Genomic DNA, 14983 nt, shown 5'->3' on the forward strand with positions numbered 1-14983 from the left:
CCATATACTGTGGATACCAGAAGTGATACTTTTAAAATTGTTGGCTGTTTTTCCACACAGATGAAACCTATTTCTGGACTAAAAAACTATTGCAATTCTCCATTGACCATGCTTTTTAGTCCAGGACTACGTTAAATCTGTGTCAGAGAAACTGTCCTTAAGTATATGTCTGTGTGTTTGTATAATATTTGAAGAGAAGACACATTTGACTAACTTACAAAAAATAAGAGGTTTGATAAGTGTACATTTCTGTTTGTTATGTTTCCCATAATCTTTTAATGGTAGCTTTTAATTTGTGAAACAAAAAAGAAAACTGGTATTTCAATAACAATATGTGTTAGATATTTGTTTTATTTGAGAATGCAGTACAGCGTTACACAATATGTTTCAATTGCATCACATACAAAGAGTTACAGTAAGTGCAACATTTATACCAGTGGTCAACTTACTTCATAAACCGTCTCTGTTTATACTTCAGCAGCTGACAGCTGAGAAGTCATCAAGTTCATCACATCCCACTGGGCATACACTGGTTGAATCAACATTGTTTCCACGTCATTTCATTGAAATTACGCTGACCCAACATGGAATAGATGTTGAATTGACATCTGTGCCCAGTAGGATGGTTACCAGCCTCATAAAATGACCTTAAAGTTTGTTACTCCATCATTCTTTACAATAATAATAGCAATAACAATAATAGCAATGCATCACATTTAAAAAAGTACTTCTTGGCTCCCAGTATTTGTTTTGCAATCGTACAAAATTGCAAAACAAATACGATACGATTCGATATACTTTGTCCATTTACATGTAAATTCATTTTGTGATGTCAGCATACAAATACACCTACACAACACAATATATTACATGCAGTATGGAAAACTGGAAAGCTAGTACACAAGTCACACATTTACATTTTCACATATTCAAAGTCTCTGGGGCCTACTGTCTATCCGTATCTGTCCTATGTCCCACTGTTCAGCAGCCTGATGGCTGAATGAAACTTGCCCTGCTCCTACTCTTGCTGAACAGTGGGACCCTTAAGCCTAGATTCAATCAGATCAGCATTAACGGGCAACAGCCGACACCCGCATAGCTGATGTTTTGGCGGTGTCGGAGGTGTAACTGCACTGGGGCTGTCATATCGGTGAGCAGCTGGTCTTGATTATTGTCACAAAGCCAGACCCATCCTACTCACGTTAGAAGTTCAGAACGAGAAAGTATAGGCTATATAGAAATAACAACGCTCAAATTTTAAATCATTCAACGAAATAATGAGGATTTCTGAATAGAGACCTTAATCTCCTTCCAGAGAGAATTGTGTAAGGGGTGAATCTATCATTTTTAGAAGCTCCAGTTCCCTATGAAACTTCTGCTTTTATACTCTGTTTAAGCTCAAAAGAGAAAAAGAACAGGAAGAAAGAGAGGTGGTGAAATTTAACAGCTAATCAAATGGCTACCCGGACTATTCCCCCCCACACATTTTTACGCTGCTGCTACTCTCTGTATATTATTTATGCATAGTCACTTTACCTCTATCTTCATGTACATATTACCTCAACTAACCGGTGCCCCTGCACATCGATTCTGTACCGGTACCAACCTGTATATAGCCTCGCTACTGTTATTTTATTGTTTGCTCTTTAAATATTTTTCGATTTTATTTGTATTTTTTACTTCAGTTTATTTTAGTAAATACTTTCTAAACACTTATTTTTCTTAACTGCGTTGTTGGTTAAGGGCTTGTAAGTAAGCATATCACTGTAAGGTCGGCACATAGATGAATGGATGAATGAAATTCATTGAGGGGACGGGTTTGTATTTCACAGTATTTTACTGTAATTACAAGGGATTGGTGCAAGCAGGTTGGCTGCTAGGTAACCTAACGTAGCTGACGAGAAGAAAAAAACTGTTGAGGGAGGTTCTCTTCTGCACTGTTCAACCAATCCAATAAATGTGGAGGAGGAGTTAAGATGGAGTGTCGCCTTGTTAACGTCCAAAAGCGGAAGTCGTGTAGGCGTCACAGGCTCTCTTTCCTTTTCCCTTGAAAAACATCTGGTTGTACACAACCCACAGCATATTAATGCATAATTGGTGTTTTATATTACTTGCACCTGTAGAGGCCTTAACAAAATGTTCCAAACTGGCAGCGACTACAAGGGTACAGACCAAAAGGACATGGCAAAATGCTCAACCATTTAAGGTTTAAGACTTGCTGCCACTAAAATCTGTCCCCTGTACAATCTGTCTCCTATAACATAGGAGTTAAATTGGTACAGCATTTTCACTCACGGGTGCAACAAATATAGCCTCTTACAAGGCACGGCTCAAAATATGTTAATAAGCCAGAAACAACAATAACATGCACTCACAAGTGGTCAAAAGGTTTTTGGCCCCCAAAGACACGATACAGTACTGTATTCTGTGGGGTGGAATTACAGTACCATTCAAAATAAAGCAATTGTTTCCTCGCCCACAACAATTTACACTACGCTGCAGTAAAGCGTTTGGAGTATTTTACTGTTAATAATACCCAAATTTACCATATAAATGACAGTTTTCTGTTACAGTGAAGGACTTTAATTATTGAGCTGCTGCTGTTCGCAATGGAGCCGCTGGCTCACATTCTTGCATTCCACTACAGAGATGTGTGTGATGGCTGTTTCCGAGCAGCCTCTGCCCCTCCCCACCTTTTTCAGATGGTCCTTGATATACATGTGGAACCTCCTGGTGGCGAAGCAGTACACCACGGGATCTAGGAGGCAGTTGAGCCCCATCAGCATCAGGGTGACCTGGTGGGCATCGTTCAACCACTGCTTGGTCTTCTGGTTCCATTCCGTGCTGCCCCAGCCCTCCTTGATCTCCAGCACAGCCAGGGTCCAGGGGCCCTGGACCATGTGGTGGGGGAGGAAGCACACCACGAACACCCCCACCACAGCGCACAGCATCTGCAGGGCCCGGCTCTTCACCCCCCGGGGTTTTGAGGAACTGGAGCACCGAGCCTGGGTAAGGGACTGGGCTAGTAACGCCCGGGCGATGAGCAGATTACACACTACGACGAGGAAGAAGACCAAGACGAAGCACCCCACAATGATAAGGTGGGTTGCGGCCACCACCCGCTTCTCGCCATCCGTCTCATGGTGGTAGCCCTCGAAGCATCGCGACACGTTGCTCTTGTCCTTCTGGATGCCCGTCTTCAAGAGGTATGGCACAGACATGGACAGAGTGACCACCCAGATGACCGCTGTGACGGCCACCCCACGGCACCAATGGTCGGACGAGGCGGCGTCCAGTGGGCGCGTGATGGCCCAGTAGCGGTTGATACTGATGGCAGTGAGGAAGAGGATGGAGCAGTAGGTGTTGATGAAGAAGAACACACCAGTGACACGGCACAGGAATTCGCCGTAGAGCCAGACGCCACCGTGATGGTAGTAGCCAATCCAGAAGGGGAGGGCGCACACGAAGAGGAGGTCGGCCACAGTCAGGTTGGCCATATAGATGCAGATCTCGTTCAAGACCTTGGCATCGCGCAGGCGCCACAGCACGAACAGCACGTAACTATTGGCTATCAGCCCAATGATGAACACAACACCGTAGAACACTGGGAAGAGGGTGTAGCGGAACGCCGAGTCCAGGAAGTTTCCGTTCCCGACAAAGTTCACAGCCGTGGTCACTACTAAGTCCTCTTGAATCCCCATGGTCGACTCCACTGTTGATTTTGCTAAAGCAAGCAACTCCCTCTGTGAGAAAAATACTTCCTATTAGAGTCATATTTCAAGACTCACTGCAATATTCACTTTAGTGGACTTTCGACACTGTGCTCTCTGTTTGTGATGATGAGTGAATGATGACCATATTTCCAGTCAAATCTAGACTAATGTCTTCCTGCTCTGTCAACAGTGTAACAGACAATAACAAGAGGGGTCCTAGTTTATATTTACAAAAATTGTGGATATAAAGGCTTCATAAGCCCTACTTAGTGGCTTAACAACTCATGTATTAGAAAAATAAGAAAGTGTATATAAAAGGTGTTACGATATTGTATGGAATGACATGATATCTGGACTGATGCTTTGCCTAATGTGGCATAACTGTTTGGCCACCCTAGTGACATTCACTTAGGAATGGGAAGTGAGCGCAAGAGGAAACAAAGGTTGAACTGCACTTACCCTGGTCAGTTCAATGGGATTCCCACAATCCGGATGAACTACGTCACTAAAAGGATGGATATGTCCTGGTTCCAGTAAATCCTAACCCTTTTCCAAGGAAAAGAAGTACAAAGAAATTGAGTTTAAATGTGTTAATATTTCACATGTTAAGACTTGTCTTTCTTCTTTCTTAAACTTGAAATTAAAGAGATAACAGCCCTGTCGGAAAAAAAATACAGGGAACTTCAGTTACGGCAAGTCCGATCTGATAAGTAAATATACATTATACACTAAGAACACTTGCTCTTTCCATGAAATAGATTGACCAGGTGAATGCTATGATCCCTTATTGATGTCACTTGTTAAATCCACTTCAATAAGTGTGTGTGTGTGGGGGGGGGGGGGGGGGGGTAAATCAATATTAGGAAGGTATTAGGAAGGAAAATTGGAACTTTCTCGTTCTCAACTCCTATGGCTGGACGCCGCTCGGGCCTGATGGATGTTTTCCAGCCTTGTCATCGGTCCCTATCTGAATGGCCTGTGCTACCTAGAACTTGCCTGCCAAGGAAGTCATCTCCATCTGCTTCTCCTACTCCATCTTGTAATGAAGTAGACAGAGAACAGCAAGAAGATTGTTCCAATCAGTGCTGGTCCCATGTCACAAGTCATGGAAACCAAAGGCAGCAGCATGCTGCTAAGCGGACGGCGGTGACTGTGAGAGGTTCGGAGCAGATTGACATAAGGAATAGCTTCACTGCACTGGTGCCTGATCTACCTGCGCCTTCATCGCTGGGATTGCCTGTGTCTGCGATGGCGGTGCTGACTCCAAATACGCTGACTCCAGCAGTGGCTTCGTTGTCGAGTTCGGCTCCTTTCCCTCTCCCTGGATCTGACGGGCACTGCCTTCTGTGGGAGGTCTGGACCTATCGGGGGAAGCAGCGGGCATACACTATCCTGATTTTCATGGATCCGTGAAAGGTTCAAAGAATTGTGTGAGGGTTAGGAATGGTCAGATTTTTCCATTCCCTTCTCCGCCGTTGTATTGGGCGGTTCAATGGTGAGTAATGTCTCAGTCCGTGTGGCAAAAACGTTGTGCTATCCAGGAGCACGAGTACAGGATATCAATAAGCTGCACCCAAACATTTTAAATCAGCATCCGGAAATTGAGTCTATCATAGTTCATGTGGGATTCAATGACATGATGAAGGGCAGCTCAGAACAGCTGAAGATGGATTTTAAAGAACTGATGGGGTTGAGCGTGGCATTGAACGTTTCAGCAGACTTTTAGCCCTCCATAACCTCTTACATCTAGATGTTCCGCTAGCGGAACACCTGCTCCAATATCCAATGATAGGCGTGGCGCGAATTACAAATTCCTCAAAAATCCAAAACCTTCAATTTTTCAAACATATGACTATTTTACACCATTTTAACCTCTATGGGCAAGGCGGGACGAATTCGTCCCACCTACGTAACAGCCACCTGAATTCAGTGGCGCGATTTTTGAATCGTTTGAAATACTATTACTTCAATTTCTCAAACATATGACTATTTTACAGCTATTTAAAGACAAGACTCTCCTTAATCTAACCACACTGTCCGATTTCAAAAAGGCTTTACAACGAAAGCAAAACATTAGATTATGTAAGGAGAGTGCCCAGCCAGAAATAATCAGACACCCATTTTTCAAGCTAGCATATAATGTCACAAAAACCCAAACCACAGCTAAATGCAGCACTAACCTTTTATGATCTTCATCAGATGACACACCTAGGACATTATGTTATACAATACATGCATGTCTGTTCAATCAAGTTCATATTTATATCAAAAAACAGCTTTTTACATTAGCATGTGACGTTCAGAAAAAGCATACCCCCCGCAAACTTCCGGGGAATTTACTAACAGTTTGCTAAATTACTCACGATAAACGTTCACAAAAAGCATAACAATTATTTTAAGAATTATAGATACATTACTCCTCTATGCACTCGATATGTCCGATTTTAAAATAGCTTTTCGGATGAAGCACATTTTGCAATATTCTAAGTACATAGTCCAGCCATCACGGCTAGCTATTTAGACACCCGGCAAGATTAGCCTTCACAAAAATCCTATTTCCTATAAGAAAAATGTTCTTACCTTTCCTGTTCTTCGTCAGAATGCACTCCCAGGACTTCTACTTCAATAACAAATGTAGGTTTGGTCCCAAATAATCCATCGTTATATCCAAATATCCTCTGTTTTGTTCGTGCGTTCTAGACACTATACGAATGGTAAATAACGGTCGTGCGCATGGCGCATGGCGTGACAAAAAATGTCTAAATATTCCATTACCGTACTTCGAAGCATGTCAACCGCTGTTTAAAACCAATTTTTATGCCATTTATCTCGTAGAAAAGCGATAATATTCCGACCGGGAATCTGCAATAAGCTAAACAGCCGAATGAAATTTCTCCACGGGGGCGAATCGTGCACGCGCCTCATTCAATGGTCCTCTGATCGGCCACTTGGATAAGGCGATAATCTGTTTCAGCCAGAGGCTGCCTCGTCATCGTTCAGGTTTTTCCCGGGTTCTGAGAGCCTATTGGAGCCCTGGGAATTGTCACGTTACAGCTAAGATCCTTACTCTTCAATAAACAGATGCAAGACGCACGACTCCTTGTCAGACAGGCCACTTCCTGCATGAAACCTTGTCAGGTTTTTGCCTGCCATAGGAGTTCTGTTATACTCACAGACACCATTCAAACAGTTTTAGAAACTTTAGGGTGTTTTCTATCCAAACCTGAACAATAATATGCATATTCTAGCTTCTGAGTTGGTGTAGGAGGCAGTTAAAAATGGGCACATATTTTTGAAAAAATTCTCAATACTGCCCCCTAGCCCAAACAGGTTAAAGACAAGACTCTCCTTTATCTAACCACACTGTCCGATTTCAAAAAGGCTTTACAGCGAAAGCAAAACATTAGATTATGTGAGCAGAGTACCCAGCCAGAAATATTCAGACACCCATTTTTCAAGCTAGCATATAATGTCACATAAACCCAAACCACAGCTAAATGTAGCACTAACCTTTGATGATCTTCATCAGATGACACGCCTAGGACATTATGTTATACAATACATGCATGTTTTGTTCAATCAAGTTCATATTTATATCAAAAACCAGCTTTTTACATTAGCATGTGATGTTCAGAACTAGCATTCCCACCGAACACTTCCGGTGAATTTACTAAATTACTCACGATAAACGTTCACAAAAAACATAACAATTATTTTAAGAATTATAGATACAGAACTCCTCTATGCACTCGATATGTCTGATTTTAAAATAGCTTTTCGGTGAAAGCACATTTTGCAATATTCTCAGTAGATAGCCCAGCCATCACGGCTAGCCATTTAGACACCGACCAAGTTTAGCCCTGACCAAACTCCGATTTACTATTACAAAAGTTTGATTACCTTTGTTATCTTCATCAGAATGCACTCCCAGGACTGCTATTTCAATAACAAATGTTGGTTTGGTCCAAAATAATCCATCGTTATATCCAAATAGCGGCGTTTTGTTCGTGCGTTCAAGACACTATCCGAAGTGTAAATAAGGGTCACGAGCATGGCGCAATTCGTGACAAAAGATTTCTAAATATTCCATTACCGTACTTCGAAGCATGTCAACCGCTGTTTAAAATCAATTTTTATGCCATTTTTCTCGTAAAAAAGCGATAATATTCCGACCGGGAATCTGCGTTTAGGTAAACAGACGAAAGAAAACATAGCATGGGGTTGACGCGGGCACGCGCCTGAGTCTCACAGTACTGTAACCAGCCACTACCCAAACGCGCTACTTTTTTTCAACCAGAGCCTGCAAAGCCACGATTCAGCTTTTTGCCGCCTTCTGAGAGCCCATGGGAGCCGTAGGAAGTTTCACGTAACAGCAGAGATCCTCTGTAATGGATAGAGATAATCAAGAAGGGCAAGAAATTGTCAGACAGGCCACTTCCTGCATGGAATCTTCTCAGGTTTTGGCCTGCCAAATGAGTTCTGTTATACTCACAGACACCATTCAAACAGTTTTAGAAACTTTGGAGTGTTTTCTATCCAAAGCTAATAATTATATGCATATTCTAGTTTCTGGGCAGGAGTAATAATCAGATTAAATTGGGTACGTTTTTTATCCGGCTGTGAAAATACTGCCCCCTAGCCATAACAGGTTAAAAAAAATAATAATAATATTCAAATTATATCGTTTTATAGATACACCTCTCCTGAATCGAACCACGTTGTCCGATTTCAAAAAGGCTTTACAGCAAAAGCAAAACATTAAATTATGTTAGAGGAGTATATCGTAAAAGTAGCCACATAGCCATTTTCCGACCAACCACATGCATCACAAATAACCAAAAAACAGCTAAATGCAGCACTAACCTTTGACAATCTTCATCAGATGACACACCTAGGACATCATGTTACACAATACATGCATTCTTTTGTTCGATAAAGTTCATATTTATATATAAAAACAGCATTTTACATCGGTGCGTAACGTTGACTTACTATTTTCCCTCAAATGCATCCGGTGAAACAGTGCTACAATTTACTAAATTACTATTCGAAAACATTGTTAAAATGTAATATTGTCATTCTAAGATTTATAGATGAATATCTCTTGAAAGCACCTGTAATACCAGATTTAAAAATAACTTTACTGGGTAATCACACTTTGCGATAAAAGGGATGCGATACTCAGAAAATTACCTAGTAAATATAGGTCTGCGCCATCTTGGAACAATCGCATATCACATCTAGTCTTGTATACTATTGTCAATAATCCCTTACCTTTGGTTGTCTTCATCAGAAAGCACTTCCAGGAATCCCAGGTCCACAACAAATGTATTTTCGTTCGAAAAAATGACTCCTTTATGTTCCAAGAGCTTGTTCTTGTTAGCGCGTCTGAAGGCTGTTCCAAATGCTCCGTCGGCCACGGGACAGCTATTTCGATTTTTCCCATTTAGGTTCGTTCAAACATGTCAAACGTTGTATAACATAAATCTTCAGGGCCTGTTTCAACAAGAGAGCCAATAAGATTCGAGGGGGACGATTGCATTGTGTTTCAAAACGTTTCGAAAGGGGAGGGTAGACAGGGCCGCCGGCGTCATAATGGTGATGGCCCTCCTCATGTGACCAATTTCAACAGCGTCTCATTCATTCAGTTTTAACAGTAGGAGACTCAAACGACTTTGTAATGACTGGGGACATCTCGTGGAAGCAATAGGAAGTGCTCAATGAACCATAGCTCACGGTGTGATTAATAGGCAAAGATGTGAAGTTGAGTCCACAATTCAGAATTCCACATCCTGTTACGATCGGTCTCGGGGTTTTGACTGCCATATGAGTTCTGTTATACTCACAGACACCATTCAAACAGTTTTAGAAACTTTAGGGTGTTTTCTGTTCACAAGTATTAATTATATGCATATCCTAGCTTCTGAGTTTGAGTAGGAGGCCGTTTAAAATGGGCACGAATTCTTTTCAAAAATCGCTTTAGCGCCCCCTATCCTAGGGGAACGCCAAGAGGTTTTAAGTTTCCCTGCATTAAAGTCCCCGGCTACTAGGAGCGCCGCCTCTCTTGTTTTCTTGTTTGCTTATGGCAGAATACAGCTCATTCAATGCTATCTTGGTGCCAGCCTCTGACTGTGGTGGTATGTAAACAGCTACAAAGAATATAGAGGAAACTCTCTCAGTAGGTAATGTGGTCTGCAGCTTATCATGAGAAACTACCTCAGGCGAGCAATGGCTCGAGACTTCCTTAGATATCGTGCACCAGCTGTTGTTCACAAAAATATATAGACCGCCACCCCTTGTCTTACCAGACGCTGGTGTTCTTTCCTGCTGGTACATCGTATAACCATCCAGCTGTATGTTGATATTGTCGTCGTTCAGCCGTGAAGCATAAGATGTTACAGTTTTTAATGTCCCATTTGTAGTTTAATCTTCCCAATAACTCGTCCATTTTATTGTCCAAAGATTGCATGTTTGTGAGCAGAATCGAGGGGAGTGGGGGTTTATTTGATCGCCTCCTACTCCTCAGAAGGCACCTGCCCTCCGGCCTCTCTTTCTCCGCCTCCTCTTCACGCAGATCACTGGGGTTGGGGCCTGTTCCCGAGGGAGCCGTATATCCTCCGCCTCGGGCTCATGAAAGAAGAAAAAGGATTCTGCTAGTCCTTGGTGAGTAATGCAATCCTGATGTCTGGAAGTTATTTTTGGTTATAAGAGACGGTAGCGGCAGCATTATGTACAAAATAGTAAAAAAATAAGTTACAAACAACGCAGATAAACGAACAAAAAAACACAATCGGTTGGGGGCATGTAAAACGTCTGCCTTCTGCTCTGGCGCCATTTTCTCGTCACGGTATCTCTGGGCATTAAAACTGCTATCGATAAAATGCAATTGTGTTCGTTGTCTGTAGCTTATGCCTACCCATACCAAAACCCCACTGCCACCATGGGGCACTCTGCTCACAACCTTGACATCAGCAAACCGCTCACCCACATAGCGCTTTACACGTGGTCTGCGGTTGTGAGGCCGGTTGTACCTACTGCAAATTCTCTAAAACAATGCTTGAAGCGGCTCATGGTAGAGAAATTAACATTCATTTCTCTGGCAACAGCACTGGTGAACATTCCTGCAGTCAGCATGCCAATTGCATGATCCATCAAAACTGGAGAAATCTGTTGCATTGTGATGTGAGAAAACTGCACATTTTAGAGTGGCCTTTTATTGTCCCCAGCAGCAGGTGCACCTGTGTAATGATCATGCCGTTGAATCAGCTTCTTGATATGCCACACCTGTCAGGTGGATGGATTATCTTGGCAAAGGAGAAATGCTCGCTAACAGGGATGTAAACAAATTTGTGTAGAAAATTTGAGAGAAATAAGCTTTTTTTGTGCAAATGGAACATTTCTGGGATCTTTTATTTCAGCTCATGACACATGGGACCAACACTTTACATGTTGCGTTTATATTTTTATTCACTTTAGATAGCATCAGAGTTATCCTCAGTGAACAATAGATACTAAATATGGATAATATAGTGCTTTTCTATCACTCATTCAATACTCAGTCCTCTGGATACTGTAGCAGAGATACATTTTGGCCCCTCAGCAGGGGACAGGCTGGCTAGTTAGTCCTTGTGCATTGTGCTTTCCTTGTGTTCCTGGGCCATTTACCATGCAACTCCGGGTGTCAGAGAGCACACAAATTAGGGCTGAGTCTACAGGACCCTATTTTCCTGTTTTTCCAGTTTTGCATTTTGCATACAGCACCTTCACTAATCGGTTTTGGGTGTGCAGTAGATTCTGCTTATTAACAGCAACCAGCACAGAGAAAGGCCTGTCTCGCTGAAAGGTGCAATCTGGGATTCAAACAACACATTTTTGGTAAACAGCTGAGCAGTATTGCTGGAAAAATTGTAACCACTCATTGAAGGAGCTATGGATGCAAGGACAAACAATGGAATAAAACAAGATTATAACAAGATGAACTAAGAAAGTTAAACTAAGTTCATGAGGTATTTATAAATTCTTCAAGAATAAATGGCTATAAATAATTATTTTAAAAGTAAAAAAAAAAGGATGTACCACCCCAGATTGCCCTTTTAAGAACTGCTTGTACAATGTTTTCGAATACTGTATGAAATAATTTAGGTTTCTCTGCATGGCTCTAGACATTTATTATAAATGCAATGAAAGATGTTCGCCATGTGTGCACATTTGTTTTAACCTTTATACAATAAATAATTATAAATTAACAAACATTTTCACAGGTAATAAAGATCAGTGCAAAACATTTGAAATCTCAAGCAGAATAGTACAATATTAGCACCTATCCTAGTCTTTGTATAATAGCATTTACTTGGCAACTTTGTAAAAAAAAAAAGGTGATGTTCTCATACGTAACAATATAATTACATTTTATTAGAAAATAGTAAGAAAGATGCGCTTACCTGAGTGCGTGGCTCCTTTCTCACTGCGTTAGTCTTTCCAAGTGTGTGTGTTCCACACTATTATCTTGAAATCAGCGTATTTTAGGCTACAATCGTAAACATACTGTATCTATAGCCTAGTACATGTACATATTAGAATAAAGTTTCTTGAAACTAGAGAAACTCCTCTAATGAATCCACCATGAAGCGCTTGACTCCGTGACTAGACCGCCCAGGTTGCGTGTGCGAGCGCAACGAAATAAATGTACACATAAGTGTTATTCAATCATTTCATCCAAGCTGCTCCCGCTCATCAACCGGCATCTCCGTAGTCCGGGCGTCTGTGTAGACAGTTTTTTGGTTTTATTTGAGATGCTTGACGCACTGCATGTCCTGCCCCATCCCATCTACTCATTGGTAACGAGCATAGTAAGGGTTGTGAACGTTATTTATAAGAAGACACCTCTCTGAAAATCGGACCTCTCTGAAATGAAAATGGATGGTCCTCCCCTTTCAGCAAAACATATTTTACCTAAACCCTCCCTGACGCTTAAAAAAGGTGACCCTCCCCTATACCCAAAATAAAAAATATAACGTGGATAGCAGAGAGCATGTTTACCATTTACCCCCACTTATTGGACAGACCAGAGCCTTAGATATGCAGTTTTTGAAATTGTGTAAGCATTTTATGGCAAGACAGAAGTGTTGATAGCCACAGGGCTGCCGGCCAGAAGGTCTGGTTGTGGGTTCGCAGACCACCGTGGAACAGAGTAGGGGTGGAAAGATCTCCTTTATTTATAGTAAAAGCATTGCATGAATCTGTCATTGTATTTACAGGTCTGAGAAACAATAGCCTTTTATAAAAATGTCATGCAATTCTAAGTCATTTTACATATTAGCAGAATGAATCTTTTGGATGCTACAGATAATCCTGAATGAATCGTGAATAATGATGAGTGAGAAAGTCATACCCCTCCAAAAATGCTAACCTCCCCTTTTATTGCAATGGTGAGAGGTTAGCATGTATTGGGGGCATGATATTTGTCTGTAACTTTCTCACTCATCATTATTCACTACTAATTCAGGATTATCCATAATTATGGTAGCATCCACATTAATGTAGAAGTCTTTAAAAACATATTCTATTCTTATTTACAATAAAACTAACTCCTAAATGACACAATACATTATTTAGCATTATTTCCTATTGGCACAAAATAATCTGAAACACAACCAAAACAAACAGCAAATGCATCCAACACGTTTGTACAGTTACAAGCTTAATGTAGTCATTGCACGCTAGGATTATGGGACCAAATAGTTACATTTTATTACTTTAATACACATAAGTGAATTTGTCCCGTTACTTTTGGTACCCTAAAATGCGGGGACTATGTAGAAAAAGTGCTGTAATTTCTAAACAATTCACCCAATATGGATGAAAATACCCTCAAATTAAAGCTGACAGTCTTCACTTTAACTTCGTAGCCATTGTATCATTTCACATCCAAAGTGCTGGAGTAGAGAGACAACATATATATACACAGTACCAGTCAAAAGTTTGGATACACCTACTCATTCAAGTTACCCCCTTACTAGGTGGTAACTGGCCCCTGGGGGCAGGTTACCCCTTTATGGTTATGAATGTGTTTCTACCTGTCATTTAGACAATGTCTAACCCAGTTAGCGCTAGATTATGCTAACCTGCTAGTTAGCAGCTTCACTCACAGTAAATGCTAGCCAGCTAGTTAGTTAGAATAAACTGTTAGGAGTGCTAGCTACTGTAGCAACCTTACTACCAGATCGTCTGATGTAAAATACATTAAAAAGATAACATAACTTAATTTCAGTTGTAAATGTTTCCACTAGTGACATAGCTTTACAGTTAATGCTACTTTATAGCCTTTAAGCTATTTTACACAGCATTTTATTTCATATAGCTAGATAGCTGGCTACATTTTTAAGAGAGCTTTTCAGTTGGCATCTCTCCCCCTGTTTTCAGTCACAGGTTGGGACTGGATTAGGTGTGAGCAGTGCAGGAGGTGGGCTCATGAGTTGTGCTCCAATTTTACTGGGGATACAGTGACCTATGTACAAATTATAATCGTTCAATAGCAGAGCATAAGAGAATTGCCACATCAATGTTACACTGAATTAATTAGTTAAGTTATTGTTATTAAATGTTATATTCCAATATTATTTCATGTTATTAGTTATATTCCATTCCAATATTATATTCCAATTATAATTTTTTTTGAACGAATTGCCATGCCCTGACCGTAGAGAGCCTTTTTATTTCTCTATTTGGTTAGGTCAGGGTGTGATTTGGGTGGACATTCTAGATTATGTATATCTATGTTTTTGTATTTCTATGTTGAGCTGATATGGTTACCAATCAGAGGCAGCTGTTATTTGTTGTCTCTGATTGGGTATCATATTTAGGCAGCCTTTTCCCACTGGGTTTTTGTGGGATCTTGTTTTTGTATAGCTGCTTTGAAGCCTGCAGAACTTTACGTTCATTTTTTTGTATTTTCTTTGTTTTGTCGAAGTTCATCTAATAAAGTGAAAGATGTACGCTTACCACGCTGCACCTTGGTCTCATCCTTCAGACGAACGTGTCAGGGCTTTCGGAAGGATCGGACCAATACACAGCGTGATCGTAGTTCTACATCTTTTATTCAGTCATGAAACTAATGCAATAAACCATAAACTTACTCACCCACCAAAACACCAGTGGGACAAACATCAACTTAAATATGGCCTCCAATTAGAGACAATGTCAACCGGCTGCCTCTAATTGGAGGTCATGCCAAACAAAAACTAACCTAGAAATACAAAACAAGAAACTAA

General features: G+C 41.0%; 1 protein-coding gene across 2 annotated transcripts; it reads right to left on the bottom strand.

Moving 5' to 3' along the window:
- Positions 1-333: 333 nt before the first annotated feature.
- Positions 334-12631, bottom strand: LOC106610672 (platelet-activating factor receptor). Of its 2 annotated transcripts, XM_014210120.3 has the most exons (4): positions 12155-12631; positions 4927-5074; positions 4173-4259; positions 334-3743 (listed from the first exon to the last, which is right to left on the bottom strand). In XM_014210120.3, exon 4 carries the CDS (start codon positions 3699-3701, stop codon positions 2583-2585), a length of 1119 nt encoding a protein of 372 aa, XP_014065595.1. In that variant the 5' UTR covers positions 3702-3743; positions 4173-4259; positions 4927-5074; positions 12155-12631; the 3' UTR covers positions 334-2582. The 2 variants fall into 2 exon arrangements, with proteins under 2 accessions (XP_014065595.1, XP_014065594.1); XM_014210119.3 differs by lacking the exon at positions 4927-5074.
- Positions 12632-14983: the final 2352 nt, after the last annotated feature.

The sequence above is a fragment of the Salmo salar genome, chromosome 09 (genome assembly GCF_965601325.2).
Source record: "Salmo salar chromosome 09, fSalSal1, whole genome shotgun sequence".
NCBI lineage: Eukaryota > Metazoa > Chordata > Actinopteri > Salmoniformes > Salmonidae > Salmo > Salmo salar.

Coding starts and splice junctions, on each gene's coding strand:
- LOC106610672 (XM_014210119.3), bottom strand. CDS start 3,701: ATGGGGATTCAAGAGGACTTAGTAGTGACCACGGCTGTGAACTTTGTC.